The sequence below is a fragment of the Meriones unguiculatus genome, chromosome 11, assembly GCF_030254825.1.
Source record: "Meriones unguiculatus strain TT.TT164.6M chromosome 11, Bangor_MerUng_6.1, whole genome shotgun sequence".
Taxonomy (NCBI): domain Eukaryota; kingdom Metazoa; phylum Chordata; class Mammalia; order Rodentia; family Muridae; genus Meriones; species Meriones unguiculatus.
This window is the reverse complement of record NC_083359.1, coordinates 50,593,361-50,618,639: the sequence shown is the minus strand read 5'-3', so window position 1 is coordinate 50,618,639 and position 25,279 is coordinate 50,593,361. Positions and strand designations below refer to the sequence as shown.

At 44.2% G+C, this 25,279-nt stretch overlaps 1 protein-coding gene across 1 annotated transcript in view; it reads right to left on the bottom strand.

Moving 5' to 3' along the window:
- Positions 1-3,660: 3,660 nt before the first annotated feature.
- The window catches only part of Ercc4 (ERCC excision repair 4, endonuclease catalytic subunit), a 32,543-nt gene continuing 10,924 nt past the window's right edge, over positions 3,661-25,279 (bottom strand). The window contains exons 3-11 of the mRNA XM_021654058.2: positions 23,829-24,024; positions 22,816-23,023; positions 20,808-20,988; positions 19,741-19,869; positions 18,666-18,776; positions 15,758-16,355; positions 13,483-13,575; positions 11,840-11,952; positions 3,661-9,027 (exon numbers count right to left, since the gene is read on the bottom strand). Coding sequence (XP_021509733.1) covers positions 8,294-9,027; positions 11,840-11,952; positions 13,483-13,575; positions 15,758-16,355; positions 18,666-18,776; positions 19,741-19,869; positions 20,808-20,988; positions 22,816-23,023; positions 23,829-24,024 — 2,363 coding nt within the window. The 3' untranslated portion in view covers positions 3,661-8,293. The remainder of the gene's footprint in view (positions 9,028-11,839; positions 11,953-13,482; positions 13,576-15,757; positions 16,356-18,665; positions 18,777-19,740; positions 19,870-20,807; positions 20,989-22,815; positions 23,024-23,828; positions 24,025-25,279) is intronic.

Genomic DNA, 25,279 nt, shown 5'->3' with positions numbered 1-25,279 from the left:
CATCTGTTCCTCTCCTAAGCTAGTGGAATGGACCAAGTACCCCCCTACATCTGTCTACCAAAATCCTAGGCATTTCCCAACTCAGCTGCTCTGATGCTGTGGCTGCCCCTCATGGATGCTGTCTGCTCTGATGCGGTCACTGGCCCTGTGTGGATTCGACTTCTTCCTTTGATCCCTGGAATCCTAGCTCTCCTATGGCCTTTTCCCTTGGAATTCTCTCTGCCTCAGGAATAAGTGAGCCTTGATGACCTTGACTGTGACACGTCAGAAACAGAAGGTCTTTGCCGGATGCAGAAATAAGACTCGCCTAGTCACACTTCCTACGGCTCTCTCCCCAGGCTGCTGCTGTGTAGCTGTACAGGAAGACAAACCCCTGACTAAACAACAGGCACTCTTTCCATAACATAGATTCTGGAGCTCAAAACGACAGGAAAAGGATTTCAAGTGTGACTTCAGATAGACCGGGCCAGCATTTCAGTAGCCCTGGTTTGTTTACCATTTTAACCTGTTTTTAAAATTACGTTTATTTGTTTTGTGTTTGGAACTCAGAAGACAGCTTCCAAGAATTGGTTATTTCCTTCTGCCACACGGGTCCTGGGGACTCAGGTCATCAGGCTTGGCGGAAAGCACCTTTGCCTGCTGAGCCATCTCTCTGGCTCTTATTTACTGCTGTCTGGAATCCTAGGAAACCCCTTTTGCCTAATAGCAAGGATTTCGTCCAGCCCACAGTCCTCAGGGAGCTGAGTTCTTTAGTAGAACTAGATACCTGGAACCAGTTATAACCCTCGCCTGTCACCCACAAATCTGTCTCTTTAACATGGATCATCCAGTGGCTTCACAGAGAAGGAACTGTGTTAAAGCTGTGCTCTGTAAGCACTTCAAAGCAGTTTAAAATGAATTATAGTGTTAAATTGGGCTCTCTGGGGCTGTAGAAATGGGTCAGCAATCAACAACAGGCGCTGCTCTTCCACCCTGAGCCTGGTTCCCAGCACCCAGGTCAGGGAGCTGACAACCGCCGGATACTCCAGCTGCAGGGGGATACGATACCAGTTTCTGACCTCCTTGGATACTGCGCTCACGTATGTACATATATATATACATAGGTAAACACACAAACACATAAAAACATGCATACATAAAAATAAATCTTTAAGGATAAGCATTACCCTGTAGTTTTAAATATAATGTTACTGATGATCATACTCTGAAAACAGGAGGGTTATTTGAGAGAAGAGGACCCAGAGGGAGAAAAGGTGGGTGAGGCACAAATACAAACAATGTGTCATTGTTTAAAAATGTATAACAACGTTGTAATGAAATAGTCTGTATGCTAAATAAAACATTAGAATGCTTATTTTTAGTTCATATATATTTATTTTTATTAGGTATTTATATCATTTACTTTTAATATATTTTATTTAATTTATATTATTTGTTTTATATATATATAAATTTATATAAACATTTATTTATTTAGGTTTTTTCGAGACGGGGTTTCTCTGATAAACTTGGCTGTCCTGGAACTCACTCTGTAGACCAAGCTGTCCTCAAACTCAAGAGATTTACCTGCCTTTGCATCCCAAGTGCTCGAATTAAAGGCATGTGCTACCATCTGGTATACATATACTTACTTACATAATAAAAAATATTTATATAAATTTTACTCATATATAAATACAAAATTATCTATCTTATTATGATTAGGTATGTATATATTTCATATGCTATTAACATATATAACGTGTTTATTAATGTTTTAAAAATGTATTTTTCTGTTAAATTTTATATGTATGGGTGATTCACCTGCATGTATGTCTGTGTACTAGTGTGTCTGGTGTAGAAGAGAGTTCCAGATTCCCTGAAGTTGCAGATGACTGTGAGCCAGTGTGTGTTAGGAATTGAGCCTGTGTCCTCTGGAAGAGCAGCCAGTGCTCTTAACTGCTGAGCCACCTTTGCCGCCCATATACTTGTTTTTAATGAGGTGCAACTTCTCAATGTATGATGCTGGAAACAGGCTTTATTTCTGGGAGTCATTGGAACTTGTGCTGCAATGGTATAAAAAAGTTTTCAAAAGTTAAAACCATAATTCATAGAAAATAAAAAATAAGCTAAAGACATTTTCATAACAAGTTTGTGTGCTACCTATTGTTGGCGGGAGAGCGGACCCTCACCTTGCCTGGGCAGCAGGGTTAGAACTGGCCCTGGTAATGGGGGCTGGGCTGGGGTGTGGCTTGCCTGTGAGCTAGCCGCAAGGGCACGAGAGTGGGAAAGCCAGTAGGTTATCCATCTCAGATACTTCTCAGGCCCAGATGCAGGGGCTGAATTGGCCCACCCCAACATCTATGCATCTATGAGTGCAAGAAGGGACTGGTCCTACAGATTCAAAACTAAGGGATCTCTGTGACACAGGGCAGCGACAGGCTATCCCAGAGCAGTCCCAGAGGTTCCGGTAGTGATAGAGTAGCAGAAGCCTCATTGCAATGAGCATTTTCAAGCAAAGAAGTGTGGACAAAAGTATATATTGTGGGACACACTGTGACACTACAGCTTCCACAATTTTTTTTTTTCTGTTAAGGGGGAGGTTACAAGGCTGGCAAGTGGGTACAAGGGGAGGGGAATGTAGGACTGTAGGGAGTTGGACTGCATTACATGAAATTCACAAAGAACCAGTAGAAAGTTAATTTTTCTGATTTGTGTACACAGGTCCATATACATGCATGTAGAAGCCGAGGAGGACACACTGGGTCTTCCCCTGTCTCTTTCCATCTTAAGACAGGGTCTCTCACTGAACGTGCAGCTCAGCCTTGCAGACAGGCTAGCTGATCAGTGAGCTCCGGGACCCTCACGTCTCCACTCACCAATGCTAGGGTTATAAGCATGTGCAGTGATGCCCAGCTGCTGCTGCAGTGCTGGGGATTTGAACTTAGGTTCTCTTCTTACTGGGGTAGCAAATGCTCTCACTCACTGAAGCTGGATAGCTCAGAGATCTAGGGCAGAACCAAACACAGCTGGGAAAGTGAATAAACAAAGTCAATGCAATGGTTCCTCCTGATATTCTGCTATGCTTGGTGCTTTGTCCAGCTGTCATCAGAGAGACTTCATCTGGCAGAAGATGGGAGTGGGCGCAGAGTTCAAAGTCAAACATTCAAAGAGTATAAATTGGAGGTCTCTAACCAGTCCCTCCCCTCGGAGCTTAGGGAACCCCTTTGAAGAAGGGGAGGACTGAGTCAAGAGAGGATGAAGGACACCAGAACATGACCCATGGAATCTATGAAGTGTGCCCACACAGACTGAAATGGCAAGCACAGGGCCTGCATACGTTTGCACCAGGTCCTCTGTGTAAAGGTTATGGCCATGAGTTTGGTGTTTTGTGGGACTCCTAACAGTGGGAGAGGGTGTGTCTCTGACTTCTTTACTGGCTTTTGGGACTCTTTACCTCCAGTTGGGTTGTCTTGTCTAGTCTCGATATGAGGGCTTTTGCCTTATTTTACTGTATCCTGTTCTGTAGTGTCTGGCTGTCATCTCTTAGAGGCCTGTTCTTTTCTGAAAAGTAAATGGAGGAGAGTGGATCTGGAGAATGGGGAGGAAGGAAGAGCTGGGAAGAGTGCAGGGAGGTGGAGCAGGAAAGAGGAAACTGGGATGTATTGCATAAGAGAAGAATCCATTTTCAATAAAAAATTTTATTTACTTTTATATGCATGATTGTTTTGCTTAAATGAACATATGTGTACTCTGTGTCTAGCACTTGAAGAGGCTGAAGAGGGTATTTGGCTCCTCTGGACTGAAGTTTCAGACGTCTGTGAGCCACGAAGTGGGTGCTGGGAGCCAAACCTGGGTGTTCTGCCAGGGCAGCCAGTCCTTTCAACTGTTGAGCCACCTCTCCGGCCTCCACTGAGCCCTCATTTTTATGTAACTGAATTACTAAGGCAACCAGGAAGGTGTGCAGACTGAGTTAGAAATAAAAAAAACCCGGAGACTTATACAGAAGTAACATTCACCAATGTACAGAGCCGGTTCAGAGGTGCCCAGCAATCCTTTCTGTTCCTGGGCAAGAACCAACAGTATTGTTTTCACTTGCTACAAGTGAACCTTCATGGGCTACGTAGCCTAGGCTTGCCTTAAATTCCACCATCCTCCTGCCTCAGTCCCAAGCTCGTGCTAAAATTACAGGCAAGCCCCACCACATCTAGAAAACAAACCAAACCAAAACCAAAACCAAAATCAAACCAGCAACAAAAATCCAACAATATCAAAAAAACATCTATTTTTTTTTTTTAAATAAAGCTGCAAAACAGCCTTCCTAATCAGCCAGCAGGAGGTAACTAGCCCTATAACAGGCGACAGGCAGCTGTGCTGAGGGGCTCTGAACATTTTCTGCTCTCTGCTCAGAACTGCATGCTTCATCTTGACTAGAGCTACAGACTTGAAAGTAGACACACACACTCATCTCCCCAAACAGCCCCTTCCCCAGGAACCCTCCCCTACCCATGCTTTATCATAAGTTCTGCAGTCAGACCATGTGGGTTTCAAATCACGGTATTGTGAATGACTACTGGATGACACTGGGCAAACTGCTTAAGCTCTCTGGTCTCAGCTTCATTACCATGAAGAAGGGGCAGTGGCACCTTCTTGGCTTTGTGCTGGGGATTAAATGAGATAAGGCCAAGTGGTCATTCAACAGAGGTCACAGCACTACTGTGAAGAAAAGGTTCAATAGTTTGTCAATCTTTATTCAGAGGGTTTTAAAACATGAAAAAATTAAATAAAATAATCAGTCTCCTACACATTAGAAAAGACTGTGCATAGACATTCAAAGCAGAGGCAGGAATGAGGACACCACTGTGGTGACCCAATTCAACCTGTTAATTAAACTTGCTTAAGAAACCATACTCAATTTTACTGCTATATAAAGGACAATTTACCTCTACCAACTTGTGAGTTAAAAGGAATAAAAACACAGGAGTTGACCCTTTGTTTGGATGCCCCAATGTCCAAAGGATATCAGCTTTTCTTCTCCAGCTCCTTTCATAAAGAGACGTCACAGCATGTTAAGGGACCAACCAAGGAAAGTGCACTGCTGACACAGAATGTGGGTTACGCTAACAAGAGGCAGGCAGAGCACTGACTGAGAGCAAGCCTGCTTTAAGCATCCACTCCGCATGACAGCTTCACTGTGTAATCATGCATTGCTAGTAAAATATGCCCTCTTACTGTACATTGTCATTTTTACTTTGCCCCCAAAGCTAAAGAAGAGCTGAATAAACCGAGACAGACAGACACACCTACACACTACAAGTAAATATGTTTCAGTTTTGGATCTCTCTTGCCAAATCTCGGCTTATGCAACCATAAATTAAAACAACAGACAAAAAGGAACAGCACTCAACAGCACAGCAGTACTGGCTACCAAGTGCCCCTGAAAACAGTGGACAATTACATATCATAGCTCAGGATTGGACATGAAATAGTTAACATAAAAATGAGAGCAAAATAACTAAGAAAATGACACTTTTTCCAAAGCCTGTCTACATTTTCATCTTTTCCTTAACATTCTTTTGAGGGGACATTTCTAAGTTAAATTAAAAAAAATTTTCCCTCAAGAAGTTCTCCAAAGCAGCATGAAATCAAATCTGCTGGAAAAGCAAAAGTGAAGGTCAAAATTGAGCCTCCTTATTCACTAAGTACCTGCATCTCAACAACCCAAACCTGACGGGGGCTGGATGAGATCATTTCCAGTTCCCTGTGAGGTGGGATTGCACTACAAAGCTCTCGGACAGCTATAGCCTACAGTTCAGTGGGCGTCCACCAAAGGGAGTCATGTCTACCTGAAGACAGTGTTGATGGCCACCACAGTTTTGCTTGATTTTGAGATGGGTCTTATTCTATAATTCAGCTAGCTTGGAACTCACTACATAGACCAGAGATCCACCTGCCTCTGCCTCTCCAGAGCTGGGATTAGGGCTGTGGGCCACCATGCTTGGCTTGATGGCTACTGGGTAGGTTACTCCTCATACAGTTTAAAAACACCGAAAGGTGCTAGGATTTAAGAAAGTAAACCCAACGGTGATTTCTCATAACCACAATGCTGACCCAGCTTTTGGAGGTCTTGTAAAAGCTACCCAGGAGCTCATCAATAAACTGGGTATTTATGATTTTGAACAACAACAACAACAAAACCAAATGTAGCAAAATACTGCTGGGAAACAAAGTCAGGCTTCCACTTTGCAGCTTCCTGTTCCTTCAGCAAAGATTCTAAAAATGTGTAAAAATATCTGAGAAAGCCAAATAAGTGATGGATGTACTGGCAGTGTTCCACACCCAGAAATACTTCAGACAGCCAGCGGAGGGAGAGGTGAGTCTTCACCTGAGAAGACCATTTCCAGCTCAACAGAAGCCACCAGTCACGCTCAAGCCCCAGAGACGAGACTGTGTGGCTTCTTCTTCCTACAGGTGTCACTTTGAGGAGCTGAGGGACACTGGAAGTCCATGGGCTGAAGACTGCTGCACTAGGTAAAAAGGACTGTTTAAAATGGCATCGAGAAGAGCTTTGACATGTTAAATTTGAATGAAACACCCATCACAGCCTGTGTTATTTAAGATTTTTGTTATGGAACAGAACAACAGAAAAGGGAGGTGAGACTCTGCAGAGAGAACATGCACTATAAGTGAACACGGCACGCCCATGTTAATGAGCTGAGCACCAGGCGGTTCTGTCCTAAGCCAGAAGGCAAATATATTTTTAACCCTGGGTTGAAACAAGTAGTTCAGATCTTTTTTTTTTTTTTAACCTTTAGCTTACTTTTAAAAATCTTTTTTCCTGTTATCAGTCACTGATAACTGCCTGTATTGACATCCCTTGATGTTCATTCCTGACAGGCTCTGGAAAGGATGCTTGATCTGAGTGAGCTGCATCCTTGGATTTAACCAACCAACGATTGTAAAGACAGGAAACAGATGCCATCTTTACTAAACATGCACTCTTTACCCTTTGACAAGCACAAGAAAACCAGCCCTTCCACAGACTTGTCCTGAAGCAGCTGCTGTAAGCCACCAAGAAATGGTGTCACGTTCACAGGATGCTAGGCAAAGGCTATACATCAGCACCATCGAAGGATTGCAGCATGCAAACACTGCAGCTTCAGAGGGTCCTGGAAGCAATCTCCCAAGGACACTGAGGGACAACTGTACTGTTAAGTACCAATAAATCAAGATGCCAACATGAAAGGTTCAGTTCAAAGTGCTTTTGTTAAAGTCGAAGTCGGTATTTTTGTTAGTGTCTACTTTTTGATCAGCTCAGCTTGACAAACCAAAAGATGGCCGACTCTGATCAAACACTCAACCACGTGGCAAGGCTAGAATTCATCTCGGCGTCAACTTTTGAGGTAGAAAATTTACTGCTTGTTGCTGAACACACGAACAATGAATACATAAGCATCATAGTTTGCAAATGGCATGAAGATGCTGTGAACCCCATTAACACAGAAAAGCCAGTCTAAATCAATCATGAGATTGGCCTGTGGGTCTTTAGACATCTCTGCATTTCTTTTGAATTCTTACAGTTTCTCTGAATAGATCTTACCTATTGTCCTTTAATATGAAGGAGGGACCCATATCTAGAAAGCACCTAGACCTCCTTTGCTCACATCTACTCCTTACCCAGGCAAGGAGAAGCAGTCAGGACAGGAGCTGGGCAGGGCAGATGCTGTGCTGCTGGTATGGCACTGGCCTCTTACACCAGTGAAGTGTGGGATGGGGACTCTTTGATTTGTTATTTGGGCTTAGACTAGGAATTTGGAGATCAAATACTGAGAAAACCAAGAATTCAGAGGAGTCGTCCATTACCTCATCAAATCTTGTCAACAAACAATTAATTCTGTTAAAAACAAGTCACAGCACATGTTACATATATATGATGATCAGACTAGTGGGCTGGTTTGGTGTCGTGAGTGGGAGATGAAGATGCTGAGGGGCACGGTTGGACAGCGGCCTGTTTCAGGTCTGTGCAGACAATGTTAAGAACACGATGGAGTGTTCTTATCAGCCTGAATGCAAACACTGACTCTGTTTGTTTCAAGTGGTATGATCCCACCACACCTTATTTAAAACGGATCACTGTAAGCCTAGCACAGACCACTGAGAGGCAAGAGACAGCAAGGGGAGGCAGGAACACACCTCAGCACAGCCAGGGGCAACCCCTGGCTTCTGCACCAATGACCTAGGGGACAGAATGGAAGCCCCTAAAAGCCCGGGAAATGAGCTGCTGTGCAAATGATTAACAGCGATCTGAGTGAAGTCACTTTCTTACTCTGCCTTTGGACACCACGTCTGCATAGGCAGTGTGGAGGAAATCGTGCAGCTGCTTGGCATTTCCTGAGTGCCCGAGGATGCCTGTGAGCTGCTCCAGGGACAGGGTGGCCAGCTCTGCGATGTTCTTCACTTGATTCATCAGGGAGCGACAGTTCTTTGCGTTGACCCCAGGCATCTTTAGCATGAAGTCTTGGGGGCCAGGGTTATACTTGTCTGACTCAGGCAGTGTTTCTGAGTCTGCGGTGATGGCCAGGGCGGTGGCTGCATCGGGCTGTGGCTTGTTCTGCTTCAGCTCCTCGAACAGCTCGGCTGTGGCATGGGGTGAGGGGCACCAGAGCAGTCGCAGGCGTGGGAAATGCAGGGTGAGGAGCGTGAGCTTGGAGCTCACATCACTGCTGCTCATCTCCTGGAAGAAGGCACCTCGTGGTGCCAGAGAGAAGGGCTTGGCTGGGTCAAACTCTATGAGCAGCACGGGCCGCCGGTAGTAGCGTGACATGGCGAGGCACTGGCTATACAGGCGGCCACTGTTCAGCGAGCCAATGAGGTCACTCACACTTTTGCGCTCCACGCACAGCTCAGGTGTCAGGATGTAATCACCCACCTCTAGAGTCACTGGCTCGATGTCAATGCCCCGCCGATGGAGCAGAGATGGGAGCTCGCTCCGAAACTCACGCATGTCTACCACGATGCTGGGCTGTGTGCTGTTCTGCTCCTGGCCACCTATGAAAACGGACATTTAGGTCATGAAACAGGGAAGAGTGCTCAGAGATGAACTCTGAGAGGTTTAAATCTGTTTCTGTTGTTAAATTTGGATTAATAGCTTTAACATTTCCTATCAGACCAAAAAAATAGCATTTAGAGAGAAAGCAGAGGTAGTTTTCCCCAAAGTAAATGGAACCAATGGGAGAACTAGCCTGGGCTGGTAGTTCATGACTTACAATGGCACACAAACACCTGCCCTGGTTCCTCTCTGGGACACTGACCACATTTGTGCTGGTCTTTGTATTTCCAGGTCCTACAGGCATTCCTAAGAAGATTACCCTCTGAGCTGCTGTCCCTACCTTTGGGTCTGGAGATGGGAAGGAAAGAGGTGGGCTTCTTACACTCTACTGTGAGTACATGGGGCCACGCTAGCAAGCAGATTCTGAACTCAGCATTTTCAACAAACCCTATGGTGACAATGTTGCTGCTTTAAGTGTGTGTTACATGTTCATGAATGTGTGTGTGTAGCTATGTTGAGCCCACGTGTGGAGGCCAGAGGAACGTGGTCCATTCCGTCATTTTCCTTTGTCACTGTCACTGAGCCTGGAGCTAGGCTAGCAGCTAGGATCCCGGTGATCCTCCTACATCATAGCAGTGGTGATACAGGCACATGTGGCTTTTAACATCAGGCTGGGGATCTGAACTCAGGTCTTCATACTTGTACAGTACTTTATCCACTGATATGTCTACCCACTGATTCATCTCCTCAGCCCCAAGAGCACTGTTGAGTGTAAAAGGCAAAATTATGCCACCCCAAATGCCTGTACCCAATTACTGCTCGGTAGCACGGCAGAAGTGGATTTGTGAGCAGGACTCAGGCAGGCTCTCTGAGGCTGGGTCACCCTGGGCCACCTGATGTTATGACTTGGATATGAAATGTCCCTGAGGCTCACTGCGCAATCAAGGCTTGCTCCTGCGGTCGTGCTCAGAGGACTCTAACCTCAATGAGGATTAAGAACATGGGCGACGTCACAGCTGAATAGACTGCCGGAAGATAGGGTCGTCAGAGGCCGACCACTGGGGCATACCCTTGAAGTGTGTCCTGTACTTACCGTTTGATTTCTTTGTTTGCTGCCAGAGATGAATAGCTTTCAGTCCCACACCCTTCCACCATATATTCTGACTCATCGCAGGCCTGGCAACTATGAAGCTGGCTATGTGTAGACTAAACCTCTGAGGTGGGGGCCCAATTACTCCCTCCTTTACGCTGTTTCATCAGGTATTCGTCATAGCAACAGAGACCTGACTAAGAGACTGGGTAAAGCCAGAGCCCTTAGGAGGAAAGGGAGGCAGCAGGGTCAGAGAAGACATCAGTATGGCTTTGAAGGCAGAGGAAAGAGCCACCAGCCAAGAATGCAGGTCGTCTTTAAGGTATTGGAAACACAAGGAGATGGCTCTTCTGTAGAGCTGCTAGGAGGAAAACAGCCCTGTTAGCTGGGTGGCATCCGACTAGAACTCTGCCCACCCTGCAGACCTGAGAAGAGGGCACCAAGTTTATGTAGTGCTTGCAGTAGCAACAGGAAACTCAGACAGAGGCTTCCCAAGGGCAGGCCTCTGGGAGGGGCTTTTGCATGGAAACTATGTCTTGACCCTCCCTCCTTCACCTAAAAGGTCCCCAAGCTAGGCAGAGTTAGGAGACTTCAAAAGGGGCAAGGATGTTCTGAAGCCTGCTGTCCAGGTACATAGCCTGGGGCCCGTTTCCACCAGGTGCCTGGGAGATGCCAATCCAGGTTTTCACCCACAGAAGCAGAATTTCTGTTTGAAGCCAACAAGCCCACACTTTAACAAGTATCTCAGGCCACATGTCACAGAACATGTGTGGAGGTCAGAGGACAATTCTTAGTTGTGGCTTCTCTCCTGCCACTTAGTGGGAGGGGACACGGGACTCAGATTGTCAGGTCTTCATGCAAGTGACTATAACTTCTGAGCCATTTCTCTAGCCCCTGACAAATATCCGATGAAACAATATCAGGGAGGAAGGATTTACTTTGACTCAGGGTTTCAGTGCATGGGCTCTGTTGTTTCTGAGCTCGTGGCAGACAGTGCCACAGGGACAGCAGGGCATGAAAGCCTCACCTTAGGTCCACTGACAGCCCAGGGCTCTCACCAGACGTTACAGCAGCTTTAACCCTATTGTTTCTCTCATGCTGCTTAGCCGATGGCAGCTGCCATAGGCAATGGAAGTCCTGGTGAATAAGTGTGCATTTGGAATCCAGCAGGCCTTGGTGGCATGCCAAACAACTGGGATTGGAGAGATATCAAGAAGCAGAACATACTTCAGGGCATCGAGGACTCATACGACCCCTAAGGAAGTCCCAGCAATCTGTGGACCTGAGGGTCCAGGTATAGGAACTAAGGGAAAGCTTTCTTCAGCTATTGTGTGAGCCAACTGGCTTCCCTGGGTATCAAGGCTTCACTGGTAGAGTTCATCTAGAATCTCCCCAAGTAATTTCCTTTTCTTCAAAAAAATTATTATTATTTTTTATTTATGTGTATGTGTATGCCTGTGTATTTATATGTTGCCCATGAGTGCATGTCCCTGGAGAGGCCACAAGATGGCGATAACAGGCAGTTGTGCGTTGCCTGATACAGGTGCTGGGAACTGAACTCAAGAAGCTCTTAAATAGACAAGTGGTTTTCCCCAGCAAGTACCCTCCCCAGCTTGGTAGGTGCTCTTAAGAGTTTATCTAAAAAGCTCAGCTATGTGGCTCTGGGGCTTCACAGTCTCCTGTGAAGGCAAAAGTGGTGGTGAGCTCAGGGCAGGACTCACCTGCTTTCCGAGTGTCAGTGGGAGCATCTGGGGACACCATGCCTCTTGCTAAGTCCAGGTTGGCTTCATCTCTGCCTTCCCGTTCTTCGGGGACAACCATGCTAGCTTTCTCCCTGGAGGAACACATATCACAGGCATCACTTGAGTAATCGCAACACTCTAAATTAATCTTTTTGAGAAGTCTAATCTAGAAGATGATCTACACGCTGGCAGTATGGGTGCACTCAGGAGGCTGAGGCAGGAGGATTGTCTATGACACATGACTGGACTAGTAAAAGTGAAGGCAAGGAATATGTTAGAAATAAATAAGCAAGCGGGAAAAATTGGAGCAGGAAGAATTGCTCAGATGTGCCTTCCTTTCTCATCCTCAGAGTTCAAATAAGAAGCACTTTTAGTTTCTATTATGTGACTGAGATTGTCTGAACCTGCTGTGAGGTGAAAGCATTGTCAACATCGAAAAACAAGTTAAATCATTTAAAGTCAGATATTTTTTAGCGTAAGTAGGGAGGGTTCAGTCAATGAAAACTCAGACATGATGGAACTGATTGAAAACCCTGCAGGTGGGAGCCTCATCAAATGCCTTTAGTTTCAAAGGAGAATCAAGGTCACTACAGGAATAAAATTTGTCAGGGATTACAGAATGTTGCTCATCTGGGGAATGAACTGGGAACAGCAGCCACTTCTTGTACATTTGCTTGAAAGCATTATGGAGTATTCCCTGTTCTGGGCTGGTAAGATGGCTAAGTGGGTATAGGTGCTTGCCACTAAGCCTGACTACCCAAGTTCAAACTCCAGAACCCATGTGGTGGAAGAAGAACTGACTCCTGCAAGCTGTCCTCTGACCTCCACACAGTGCACACGCATACATGCATGAATACAGACACAGACACACACACACACAAAATAAGTAAACAAATGTAACAAAAACATGATCACACAATCCTTCTAGTCTTCGGAGTAACCCAGTATCTCATCCATGTGGGTTAGGAGGACTGTGCCACCTGCAAGAGTTGCCAGACATTATTATACCAGGTAAGTCCCTGAATCACCACGGTGAGCTGGGGGTCCCATACCTTTACAACCTTCAAAGAGAAGGACCCTGGGCAGAGGGTGCAGGGCTAATACTGTGTCTTGTGACTTGTCTGGTGCTGCACACAACAGACAAAAGGTGGCTTCCCTTATATATTGCTGATACGAAAAATCTGAAATTCAAAATGCTATGAAATGGAAAGTGTTTGGCCAACACAGCAGCACAGGAGGACATCTCATGTCCAGTTCTGTGCTGGTGGCATCTACAGAAGTGCCCGACTGTGGCCTCCATCCTGTGCCTTCACACCACAGGTCTCAAAGCCACATGAACTTCATGTTCAGGATTAGATCCTGTAACTAACACATCTGTAACTAACACATATATGAAATTACACTGAATTATAGTTACAGGATTTCAGATAAGAAATACAACTCAGATTCTACTCATTAAATCCACCCTCAGCAACTGCATGGGTAAGAGAGAGGGAAGGAAAAAGGGGAGTGTGTGAGAGGCAGGCCCTGGACACCAGCCATGCCCAGTTCATGACCCTACCCTCTTCTTCCCCAGCTGAGTCCCCTCGGGAGGCCAGGGTACCGTGGGCCACCCACCTCACCTTATGAGCTTTTCAAAAGCTTCCTTTTCTTTCCGCAGGGCAGTCAGGTAGCGCTGCTCTTCTGTGGAGCCTCCATATATGAGAAAGTACACCCTGCGGGTTAAGACAGAGTTCCTTTAGGTTGCAAAAATGTATTCTCAACCCCTGGGAGTAGAACCACCAGCAGTAGCCCTGGATGCTCAAGAAGAGCCGGGCTTGTGCTCAGCACACAAGGCGCCAGCCACCTTGTGACGAAGGCCCCAGCACCACCCGCTTAGGGTCGTCGGGCAGTTCCCCAGTGAAAGTTCTTTTTCTCTTCAGCAAAAGCTGGAACACAGTTCCTGAAATATGACTAGAGGATAAGAATTCTTTCTTTATAACAAATAAAAAACAAAACCAACAAAAACTCTTAGATGCTTCTTTTTTCAACTTTTTTTCTTTATACTTCTGCCAAATGATAGCTTAGAAGTTGGAACTCATCATTAGAACTAGCTTAGGAAAATTCAATGTTAGTGACAAGCAAACAAATTAAACATCTAAGACCTTTACCCTCTGTACTTTTTCAGTTCTTTTTTATCCATGTCATAGTAGAACGGAGCCAGGAATGTCTTCCAGACACACATGGATAGTATCAGGAACCTCATTTAAAAATATTTATACACACACACACACACACACACACACACAGTCTCTAAAGAGCTTTGCTTTGGGGCTTGCTGCTTAAGAGTGCCTACTGCTCTCCAGGGGAACAGATTTCCACTCCAAGCAGCCATGTGTGTGGCTCATAGCTGCCTGTAACTCTAGCTTTTAACCCTCCTCTGGCATCTTTGGCAAATGGAACACACACACACACACACACACACACACACACACTCACCATTAAAAATAAATGTCTAAAGAAAACCCCACAGAACTTCCTTTTTCTCTGCTCTGTGGCTGAGGCTGAGTAAGTGCCTATGCCAATGCCACCTCACTCCCTATTCTTTTTGAGCATGCTTTTCTTTTAGCACAAATCTTCCCAGACTATGTTACTCTCAAGTGTAGAGAGAAGGGCTCTGGGTGAGTTAGGAGATTTCAGCTACCCCATGGATATGCCATGTGGCTAAAGCCAATCAATTTCCATTTCTTGGCCTGAGTTTTCCATTGACAGAGTGAGCTGTTGAATTCCCAGGACTCTTCTACCCTTGACATTTTGATTTCAAACAGGACAGTGTCCTGTTCTTTGGTAAGAAGCTTGGTGCATGTAAGCTACCGGGGAGCCGATGGCTGCAGGCTGAGTAGCTGACCTGTGGACAATGCTCTCTCCAGGTCTTTACCCCAGGCCCCTGCTGACCCGCCTCTATGGCGACCGCTCTGAAAGGCTGCCTTAGTTACCTTGCTACAAAGGCTTCTCTTGGCTCTGTTTCTGGTTTAGACTGAGTTCAGGATATTAATTTTGATGTTTATTTCCCTTTAGCTGCTGGAGAGTGAGAACACTGTGTTCTCTGGGAAGGAGGCATAACTTTCTCATCTGATAGATCCGTTGACTTAAAAAAAAATATTTATTTATTATTTATACAGCACACCAAGGAAGGCACTAGATCTCACTACAGACGGTTGTGAGCCACCGTGTGGTTGCTGGGAACAGAACTCAGGACCTTTGGAAGAAGAGCCAGTGGTCTTAACCTCTGAGCCATCTCTCCAGCCCAGATCGATAGATTTTTAAGATCTTTCTAGAAACCCAAGAAAACTTGGTACAATAATTCTTAAAACATGTTAGTTTTATGAGAATGAAATTTAGTCAGTTCTTAAATGTGTACGCTGTGAGACTGAAGCGTGGCTCAACAGGTAGAGGTGCTTTCTGTCTAATCAGTGCAGCCCCTGGACCCCACAAAAAGGTGGAAGGCATCAACCAACTCCCGCGAGCTTCACGGTGTGCACACATCCACAAATGTAATGAAAAATCTTTCAGATTTTACAGGGTGTTTTTGAAGATTAATATAACACTTGGCTAAGTCATTAGTATATTACCTTTAATAATACACAGAACATTATAAATTTTCTAGACTTTCCGGATACTGTACCTGTAAGAGACACACTCAGACATAAAGAAAGAATATGAGCAGGGGCAGGGAAAGCGCCAGGGGTGCTGGAGGCAGTTCAGCCGGGATGGCTGACATCCATCTGGAGTGCTTTCTCCCATTCACCAGAAAGCAGCATCAAACCAGCCTCACCGTGGGTTAAACGTAAGAAAACCACCATGCAGGCCAGACAGTTTTTGTACTAAAGCCCGCAGAACTGTCAGGCACAGACTTGCCTCAGCGGTTTCCCAGGCCTGCTGGCCCTGTAGATCTCCAGCTGCCGGACAAAGGTGAGCTCTGCGTCATACAGAACCACATATCTGGGTTCCACCTCATGCAGTACCCGCGTCAGGGCATAGGGGTCGCTGCACCCCAGAAGCGGATGGATGATGGTCAGGGGCTCTTTGAGGATGCCATAGGCTGCATCAGATGACAAATTTAAATCAAATGATTCCTGCTGTATCTCTCCCCCGCAGCCTCCTGGGCTACTGCCAGCTTGTCTGTGCCAGCCTTCCTCGGCAGCCTCTTCCTCTGGCGGCTCCTCAGCAGTCCTCATCACTTGCGTCAGAGTCAGCTCTCGCTTCTTCCTTTTCAAAGGCCCCTTTTTGGTAGAAGCACGCTCTTTGCTTTGGGCGTCTTTGGGTCTTTTGTCAGATCTCATAGTTCTCTTTGGGTTGTCCCCCTTTCTAAAATTCAGCCACACTTCTTCGGCTTTGCTGTCCTTCTCAAAGGTTTTCCTGTAGAGCCGCAGCAGGAAGGCTTCTGCCCCTGCCGTCAGGTAGTCTCTCAGCTGGCAGCATGTGCGGTCATCACTTGCGCAGATCAGCACCTGGCCTGCAATCAGAGAGAACACATGCTTGCTCGCTCACTCCCCTCCATCGCTCCTTTGGACCACCCTGGGTCCCCTGTCACCTTCTTCTATGGGAAGGCATCATCTGACCCTCATTAAAGAACCCAATTTGCAAATTGTTTAAAAAGGGCCTTTGGCAGCAATCACACCCTCTCTCTGCTTTCTGAAGCCAGGACTAAAAGTCTAGTGAAAGCAGGGCCAAGGTATAAAGGTGGCTTTAATGAAGCTTCAAATGAATAACTTTCTAGAGACTCCTAGACACCAAAATACATTCCAAATGGATTATGGGGTCAAGTGCCAAATCTTAAATCATAAGAAAGGATGGCTTGTCTTCACTCCCCCAAGATGGAGGTGATTTTCTAGTCTTAAAAGCAGAAGAGTAATTCTCAAAGAAGATTGCATCTAATGGTTGATTTTAGAACAATAAGAACAGCATTAAAAACTCTGAAGACAGAGATCAACTGTGATAAATGTCACTGTTGTTACTAATAAAGAGCAAAGAAACTGGTGTAGTCTAAGTCGGCTGGGAAAATAAGACAGTATGTACTAAAGATACAGCTGAAAGCAAGGAGGTTCCTAAAATAAAAATGTAGGCTGTCTTCTCAAATTCATAAAGTTGATAGATATATCAACTTTACATATATATATATATATATATATATATATATATGGGCAAAACGTACACAGAGAACTGCCAGTTACAGTTAGCTAAGTAAATGAAAATGAACATTATAACAACCAATGTTTTACATGCCTCTAATCCCAGCATTTAGGAGGCAGAGGCAGGAGGACTGCTCCAAGTTCAAGGCCAGTCTGGTTTACAAAGTTTCTAGTTAGCTGCTTGAGAACTGTACAGTCAAGTTATTAAAAAAAGTCACAGAACACCCATTTTTAAATTAAGAGTTTAATTACATTTATTTTATTTATTGTGTGTGCACAGGTCAGAGTACCCTGTTCTCTTCCTCCCCCATGTGGTTTCCAGGGAATGAGCTCAGATTGTCTGGTGTGGCAGCTAAGGCTGTTAGCTCCTGGGCCATCTCACCAGCCCCTTATAATGCTTTCCAAATAAGCTTTTGTGTTGGATCATATGCATCGCTCTCCTTGACTGCAGGCAAGGGATGGGCAGAGCCAAATAACTTTAATAATGTGAAATAGAAAACATGTGAGAGAAATCTAGAAGGAGCCCACTAATGTCAACATCAACATCATCGGGTGGAGGAAAATCTTTGTTCTCCCGCTCCCCTTTTATTATTCTTTTCACTGTATCTAAGTAAGCATCTGTGATGTTGGGTCTTAGATCAAAACACTGTAAGCTCTGGGTAATTATCACCAGGACCTAAAATAAGGATTGAATGTCTTTAAAAAGGGGCTATTATTTCTTTATCTGTGCATGTACCTGAACGCGAGCACGAACATGCAGATGCCTGTGGAAGCTGGAAGAGCACACTAGAGCTACATGGAGCTGGAGTTACACGTGGTCTTGAGCTGTCTTAACATGGGACTGAACAGTCCTCCTCTGCTGAGCCATCTCTCCAGCCCCTTGGGTGACTTAAAAAATACTAACCTCTTAGGTTCTGCACAAAGTAATTGGTTTCACTCTGGTATTTACATAGCATCATTTTGCTTTGTTCTCATTTTCCCTGGCACCCTCCACATCACCCTGCTTGCTTTTATTACTTTGCAGTTCAAAGATTCAGTGAGTATTTTTTAAAAAAATGTAGATTTACTCTTTATCTAGTCTTATTTTTAACTTACAATTCTGGCTTAGTCTCCTGTGCGCATCTGTTAGCATGTTCCGGTTTGAAGGTAGAGGGCCTACAACTGCAATTGTTTTTCTAGGGTTAAATCAATAGAGGTGGTCAAGCTTCTTTGGAAAGACACTTGGCTGGGCACATAAAACAGAAAAAACATTAGCTGATTCTTTGGAAAGTCTGGATTTAAAACCTTGTGAATATATACATGGAAATTTGCTGAATCTTTAAATAAAGGCCCTGAGAAGCCAAGCAGTGAAGAATGTGCTTTGTGAATACATAATGACTCAACCTGGAGAAAAGTGCAACAAATAAACAAACTGAAGTAGCCCTAGCTCCAGGCGATTAGCATCTACTGTCTGTGTGCTGAGTGGGGTTTGGTGGTACCTGCCTGGGATCCAGTACGAGGAAGCAGAAGTTAGGAAACTCAGAATCTCAAGCCAGCCTCAGATGCAGAACAAAGGCAATCTGGCCAACGAGATCCTGTCTCAGAAACAAAAACAACCACCAGGTCAATGTCACCTTCTCCCTCTTTGTTCCTACCTGGGCCACCAAGGGCTTCACTCTCCTTATTTTCTGCTTCGATTTCTTTCAGGACTTCAGATAGCGCCTCCCACTTTGGGTTGCTTTCTAGGACCAGTTCCTTTTTGGTTTCTGTATAGAAATAAAATATAACCTCATTCTGTATGATGTTTAGCTAAAACCATGCCAAAGGGTTTCCCACAGAGAAAACTAGTGTCACTGCAAATGGACACGTCTTTGGCCTTCCACCATGCTACATGGGGGCTGCTTCCCTAGAAAAGCCTGCTGACAATGCTAGCTGGAAATGTGTAGAGGTGATGGGATGGATTGGCCATGACCACATTCAATAGAGATGATTCTGTGCTGTCACTGGTGATGCTGTTGTACATAAGCAGCTACACAAAGCAAGGAGGAGTTCCCATCAATATTTACTATTATTGTTATTATTATTTTTGGCTATTTGAGACAGTGTTTCTCTGTGTAGCCTTGGCTGTCCTAGAACTCAGTTGGTAGATCAGGTTGGCCTTAAACTCAGAGATCTACCTGTCCCTAACTCCTGAGCACTAGGATTAAAGGTGTGTACCACCACTGTTGGGCAAATTTATTATTTCCAATAGACCCATGCTTTCTACAATCCTCAACATGAATAAAAGCAGAAAACAACTATTTTTTTTTAATTCTATAGTATTGAAACAGATTATGAACACACCATTTTGAATAGATCTTTAAATTAGGCAGAAATAAGTATATAACTTTCCCATCCCAGACTTAGAAAAAGTGGTACTTGATGCTTATTAGATAGAAACTGGAATCAAACCTATAGTTTCCTCCATATATTAAGAATGCTAAAATGTCTCACTAAGACTCTAAGTGCCCAAGATAGTAATAGCTGAGGTGTTTCTTATGGTGCAGTAAGAACCCTTCTGACTGATGTCTGGCCTTCAGCATTGCTGTTCTCTGGCAATGGATCTCACCTGGTTTTAATGCATACTTTTCCCACAGACTGTGCACATCTATGGGCAACAGGATTTTAAATTTGTTTTAAGCGGATACCTGCTTCCACGCCAATGTGAATAAGATGTGGTGAAGGCCTTACCTTGTCCTTCTGCACTCTTCACCTTTTCGGACGTTTTGGCCTTTTTGCTCAGTTTGGCATCTGGAACATGATACACTCGTGCACGAGCATTCACGAACATGGATGTGCTAGCATCCAGGAAAAGCCAACCTAATGGTTTTGAAAAAAGGGCTTGAATTAGTGGCAATTTTAAATACTCTAATGGTTACATGACCCACATAGACCACTGGCTACCAACTTGCTTCCACAGCAACTGTGCCTTAATTTCTCTTAATGTTGTGTAGTCTGCTTGGCTAGACCAGTGGTTTCCAAAGTCTGTTCCAGGGCCTCCTTCAGGACTCCCCAAGAGGTTTTCATGGGAATGAGATATCAACACTTTCCTTAGAGCAATTCTAAGATATGGTGACATTTCCATGGTGTAGTGACGAACTCCACAGGTAACCACACAAATCAGGGTAGGTCCCAAGTACTACCAACTAATAAATCCTTTTTCTATGCACCTTTGTAGTTCATTACTTCTGTACATGATGTACATTTGTACATGATGCTGGGGACTGTATTCAGGGCCTTACATGTGCTAAGCATGTGCTCTACCATAGTGCTATCTCCCTAGGTCTGTACTTTGTTACTTGAGAATGTCCTGAAGAAGCAGTAAACATTAGTTGCATATATGTTGACCCTAGGTCTTGGGTATTTAGTATAATAATCATTGTACATATATATATTTCTAAACAAATCTGTTAAGTCTTTGATACTCTTGTGGATGAAACCCAACCCTTGGGGGATTTGAATAAAAATAACTTTAAGTCCCTATCAACTAAACTCCAAGAACACACCTATTTCCAAGTTGGAGACTGTCTATATTACAAAGTCTTCTCTGGAAATAAAACTGCCAGGAATTGATATGAATATTTATTATACAGAACAGAAGTTAAGTAGGTGGGAACATTAGCTACCAATAAAGCACTACATCCTTGTGCAGTGAACACGAAATTCAATTTATAACATGCAGCTGAATATAGCATTCTCTCCATTAACACTTCATTCAAACTAGCTCCCAGAATAATATTAGCATTTTTATCTCACACCTGAATTCTGACCAAACGCCTTCTCTGTTGCTCTCAGAGATTCCAGAAGATTAAGAAATGTAACACAATCATACTGAGAGAGGTACTGCAGTAGAGTTCTTAGTATCTTCAAATCCTGCACCAAGGATTTAGTCTTGGCTCCAAGCTGGTGCCACAAAGGGTCCAAGTAATGGCGGATTGTCTGAAAGAGAATACAATTTACTATTGCTAAAATATGTTTAGTACAGCTTTTCTTAACAAAGCCAAAGGTTATTTACTAGATATGTAAAAACATTAAAATGCTGACTGTCTTATTATTCACATTTTACTACAATAATGTTTCCTAAATATTTCTTTCCAAGGAAGATGGCTAGGAAGTTTCAGGTCACCAAATCCTAATAATGTTTAAATTTTTCAAGCATAATGTCTTATTACTACAATTTTAATAATCAGATAGAGCTAATCTCCCTTACTAACATTACTGTCACGGGGCTGGGGAGATGGCTCAGTGGGTAAGAGTGTCCATTATGCAAGAAAGAGGACCGGAGTTCACATCCCTGGTGCCCACATAAAAAGATGAGCATGTGTCTGTAAGCCTGCAGCTATTGGGGGCAAAGAAGGAAGACCTCTGGGCTGCCAGCTTAGCTCTGGATTCAGTAAAAGACCCTTTTCTCAAGGAAGTGAGGCAAAGAAGTGTTAGATAACTTCGTGTCTCCTCTGACCTCTGTACGTTCAGGAGCATGTGCAACACACAACACACACAAACACACATGCATGCATGCACATAGTAAATACACACACAAATATATGCCATAGACAGACATGGCCTGCTATGCATCAGAACCAGTAACTTGTTCTTGTGAACAAAAACAGCAGCATCTTGGGGGCATCTCATCCGACACACTGAGCAGAAGTTGCATCTGGCTGATCTTATAATTCATGCTCCAGACTGGGATACTGTAAACAAGAAACTACATGCTACAGGGTAACAGGAGAGCCAAAGCACTTCTACAAGAGCAGACCACCTTCGCCAAAAGATGTATAGAACCTCAAGTTTTTGTTTTCTCTGATACAAGCTCTATCTATACTTAGATGCGGTCGATGTAATAATATCTAAAACAATACTTGACTCTCAGCAGTCAGTGACATCAGACAGAAATCAGTGTTAGTAAAGCACTCTGCTTTTTGGGACAGGGTTGTTAACACCACACATTAAGCTATACACACTTTAAGATGAAGAAAGGGAGGACAGGACACACGGGATCCATTCTACACCTGAGCATTTCACAGTAGACTGACCTCTTCCATACACTCCCCATGCACTGTTCCTAGTGACACAGAGACTGATTGAGAGTTTAAAAGACAGCAGCATGTTTTAAAACATGGAAATTTTTAAGGCAGCATTTTGTAGCTCTATAATTTACCACAGGACTGAACATCTACATACTTAATATTATGCTATGGTGGAAAAAAAAATCAAGAAAAAGTCCATGAAGATTTAGCATTTCCTCAGTCCAGAACATAATTTTGAGATAGAACATAGGTCTCAGTAATGAAAATTGCCTTTAATCCCAGCACTTGGGAGGTGGAGGCAGGGGGATCTCTGAATTCTGGACCAGCCTAATCTACAGAGTGAGTTCTAGGCCAGCCAAGGATACACAGTGAGACCCAGTCTCAAAACAAACCCCCAACCCCAAAAACAACAAAAAATGCATCCAACTTTCTATTTTAAAAAGATGGTATATTCCAGGATGTACACTTCATTTTTGTGTCTGCAGATACCCAGATTCTGTGAGTTTGGAACAAAGACATTGATTAGACTTACAGCAAGACATTCACTCACTGTGTAACTAACTGCAAAGCCAGCCTTCTACTCACATGTCAAACACAGATGTCACCACAAATTATTATTTCTCAGGAGGCAAGCAGCCCCACTTTATCACCTGCAGTTTAATGCCTACACGGACATGGTGAAAATTAAAATGACAATCTAACCAGCCATGTGTCAAAAGAAAGCAAAGAAGTGGACCTTGTCAAATGGCTTCCCAAGAGCGTTTTCTAATGACAAATCTTCCACTTCTAGTGATGGGTTGTGGCATTTCAGTTCCTTTAGACAGGCGTTTAGGATGTCTAGTATGGCCGTCTGGATGGCAAGCATGGCAGGAGTCATGGACACATGAATCTCTACGACTTCAGGCTTGTGTTGTTCTAAGAACGAGTTGACTGCTACATGGAACCTAAGGAGACAGAGTTTCCAAATCATTTCTAACTTCAACATCTACAAACAAAACATAAGCAAAATATCAATGGGCCTCACCCATTGCAGAAGCAATACTCAAGCAAGGTGGGCTCAGAAAACTGTCAGCCTAACCGGGGGTCTGCTCTTAGGGTGAGGAACACAGCCCTGCCACTGGGTTCCTACTATCTATGACTGCTTAGTGTTCTTAAAAAACAATCAACCAAAAAAACCCTATTACACTTATTTTGTGTGTATGTGCCATAATGTATGTGTGGTGGACTTAGGATAATCTTGTGGGTCCTGGGGTTTGAACTGAATCATCAAGGTTGGTAGCTAGCACTTTTACCCAGTGAGCCATCTTGCCACCCTTACCCCTAATCTTTCTGAGAGATGTATTTATTCGTTTACTTATGGTATGTGTGTGTGTGCACTTAGAGCTCAGGGGATAACCCATAGTCAGTTCTCTCCTTCCATGTGGTTCCCAGGGATTGAAGTCAGGCAAGCACCTTTAACCCTGAGCAATCTTGTTGGCTCTGCTTTTGTGTCTCTAACTGTGCTTTCTATCTGGTCATTTACAGGTGGGTTTTATTTCTGAAATACGGAGCAATTAAACAAAAGAATAATTGTACTAGTACTTGTCACAAAACAAACATACAAAATGTGACAAAAACAAACATACAAAAATGTACTTAAAGTTCTTATAGACAGGATGGCAAATTTCACACTGTATTCCATCAACTGCATTAAAATGCAACTAAGTTAAGGCTTTTCTGCTTACAAAACATGTCTTATGATATCTTTACCTCGGCCACAGGTAGAGCTTCCTCACAAAAAGATTCCTCATCACTCTTTCCACATGACAAAAACCAGTGTCAAAGGCAACAGCGTTGTCTGTGAAAGCTTTGATGAAGCCACGCTTGTTTTTCTGGCGGAAGAGACGCAGGATGAAGGCTTCTTGGCAGGACTCAATGATCCTGTGTGCTCGGTACACAAGGATGCCTGTTGGGGGTTGTATAAGTCAGGTCTCTCTAGGTAAGAGAACTTATAAGATGAATCTCTCTACGTAGAAAAAGAGGAGCTTAACCAGAGTGCAATGGTAACCTTAACCAAGACGGGGTCGTGTCTTAATTAGGGTCACTATTGCTGTGATGAAACACCACAATCAAAAGCAAGTTGGAGAGGAAAGGATTTATTTTGCTTACACTTCCACATCACTGTCTGTCAATGAAGGAAGTCAGGGCAGCCACTCAAACAGGAAAGGAACCTGGAGGCAAGAGCTGATGCAGGGTTCTGCTTACTGCCTTGCTCAACCTGCTTTTTTATAGAGCCACCAGCCCAGGGGTGGCCCCACCCACAATGGGTGGGCCCTTCTTCATCAATCAATAATTAAGAAAATAACTTCTAGGCCTGCCTGCTCTTACTGAGCCACTTCCTCGATTGAGGCTCTTCCTCCCCAGTGACTCCAGTCTGTGTCAAGTGGACATAAAACTAGCCAACTCAGGTGCTGGTCCTGTTTTAGCTCCAGCGATGAGTGTGCAAACGAAAAGTGAAGTTGAGGGAGTGAGTCTCCTGAACCATTTGGAACATGACTATCTGGACCACAAGGGGTCCAGGCTGAGGGAGGATAAAGAGCACAGGGCTTGAAAGGCACACTATGTAGACAGATGGATTATATAAACAGCTTCATTTTAGCAAGTCTGGGTAGCATGTGCATCCCATTAGATGAAGGCAGCTTGAAGATACAGTCAATAAAGGGCTAAATTACACTATTTAAAACAAAAACCTTTAGTGAGCAAACTTAATACCTTTTGTTTTGTTTGTAGAGGCAGGCACTTGTTTTAACATAGCTTGGCCTTAATTAAACTCATGCTCCTCTTACCTCAGCCTACTGAGGAATGGGATTTTAGGAATGCACCACCATGCCTGGCAATACATGGCTTTTGTGACTGTATGTACAATGCCCATGAATCCTGAAAACAAGAACAAAGGCTGAAGAGATGGATAAAGCACTTGCCATGTAGGTGTGAAGACTAGAGCTTGGACCCCAGAACCTATAGAACAGCGAGGTGGGGGTGGGGCCACCTGTACCCAGCACTGGGGAGACAGAGGCATGAGAGCTCCTGAGCATTTATTAGCTAAATGAGCCAGGACTGGTGGGCTCCACCTTTAGCAATAAATAAACAAAGCAGAGAGAATCTGAGGAAGACATCTGAGGTCAACTTTTGGGTCTCCACACACGTGTACATGTACACAC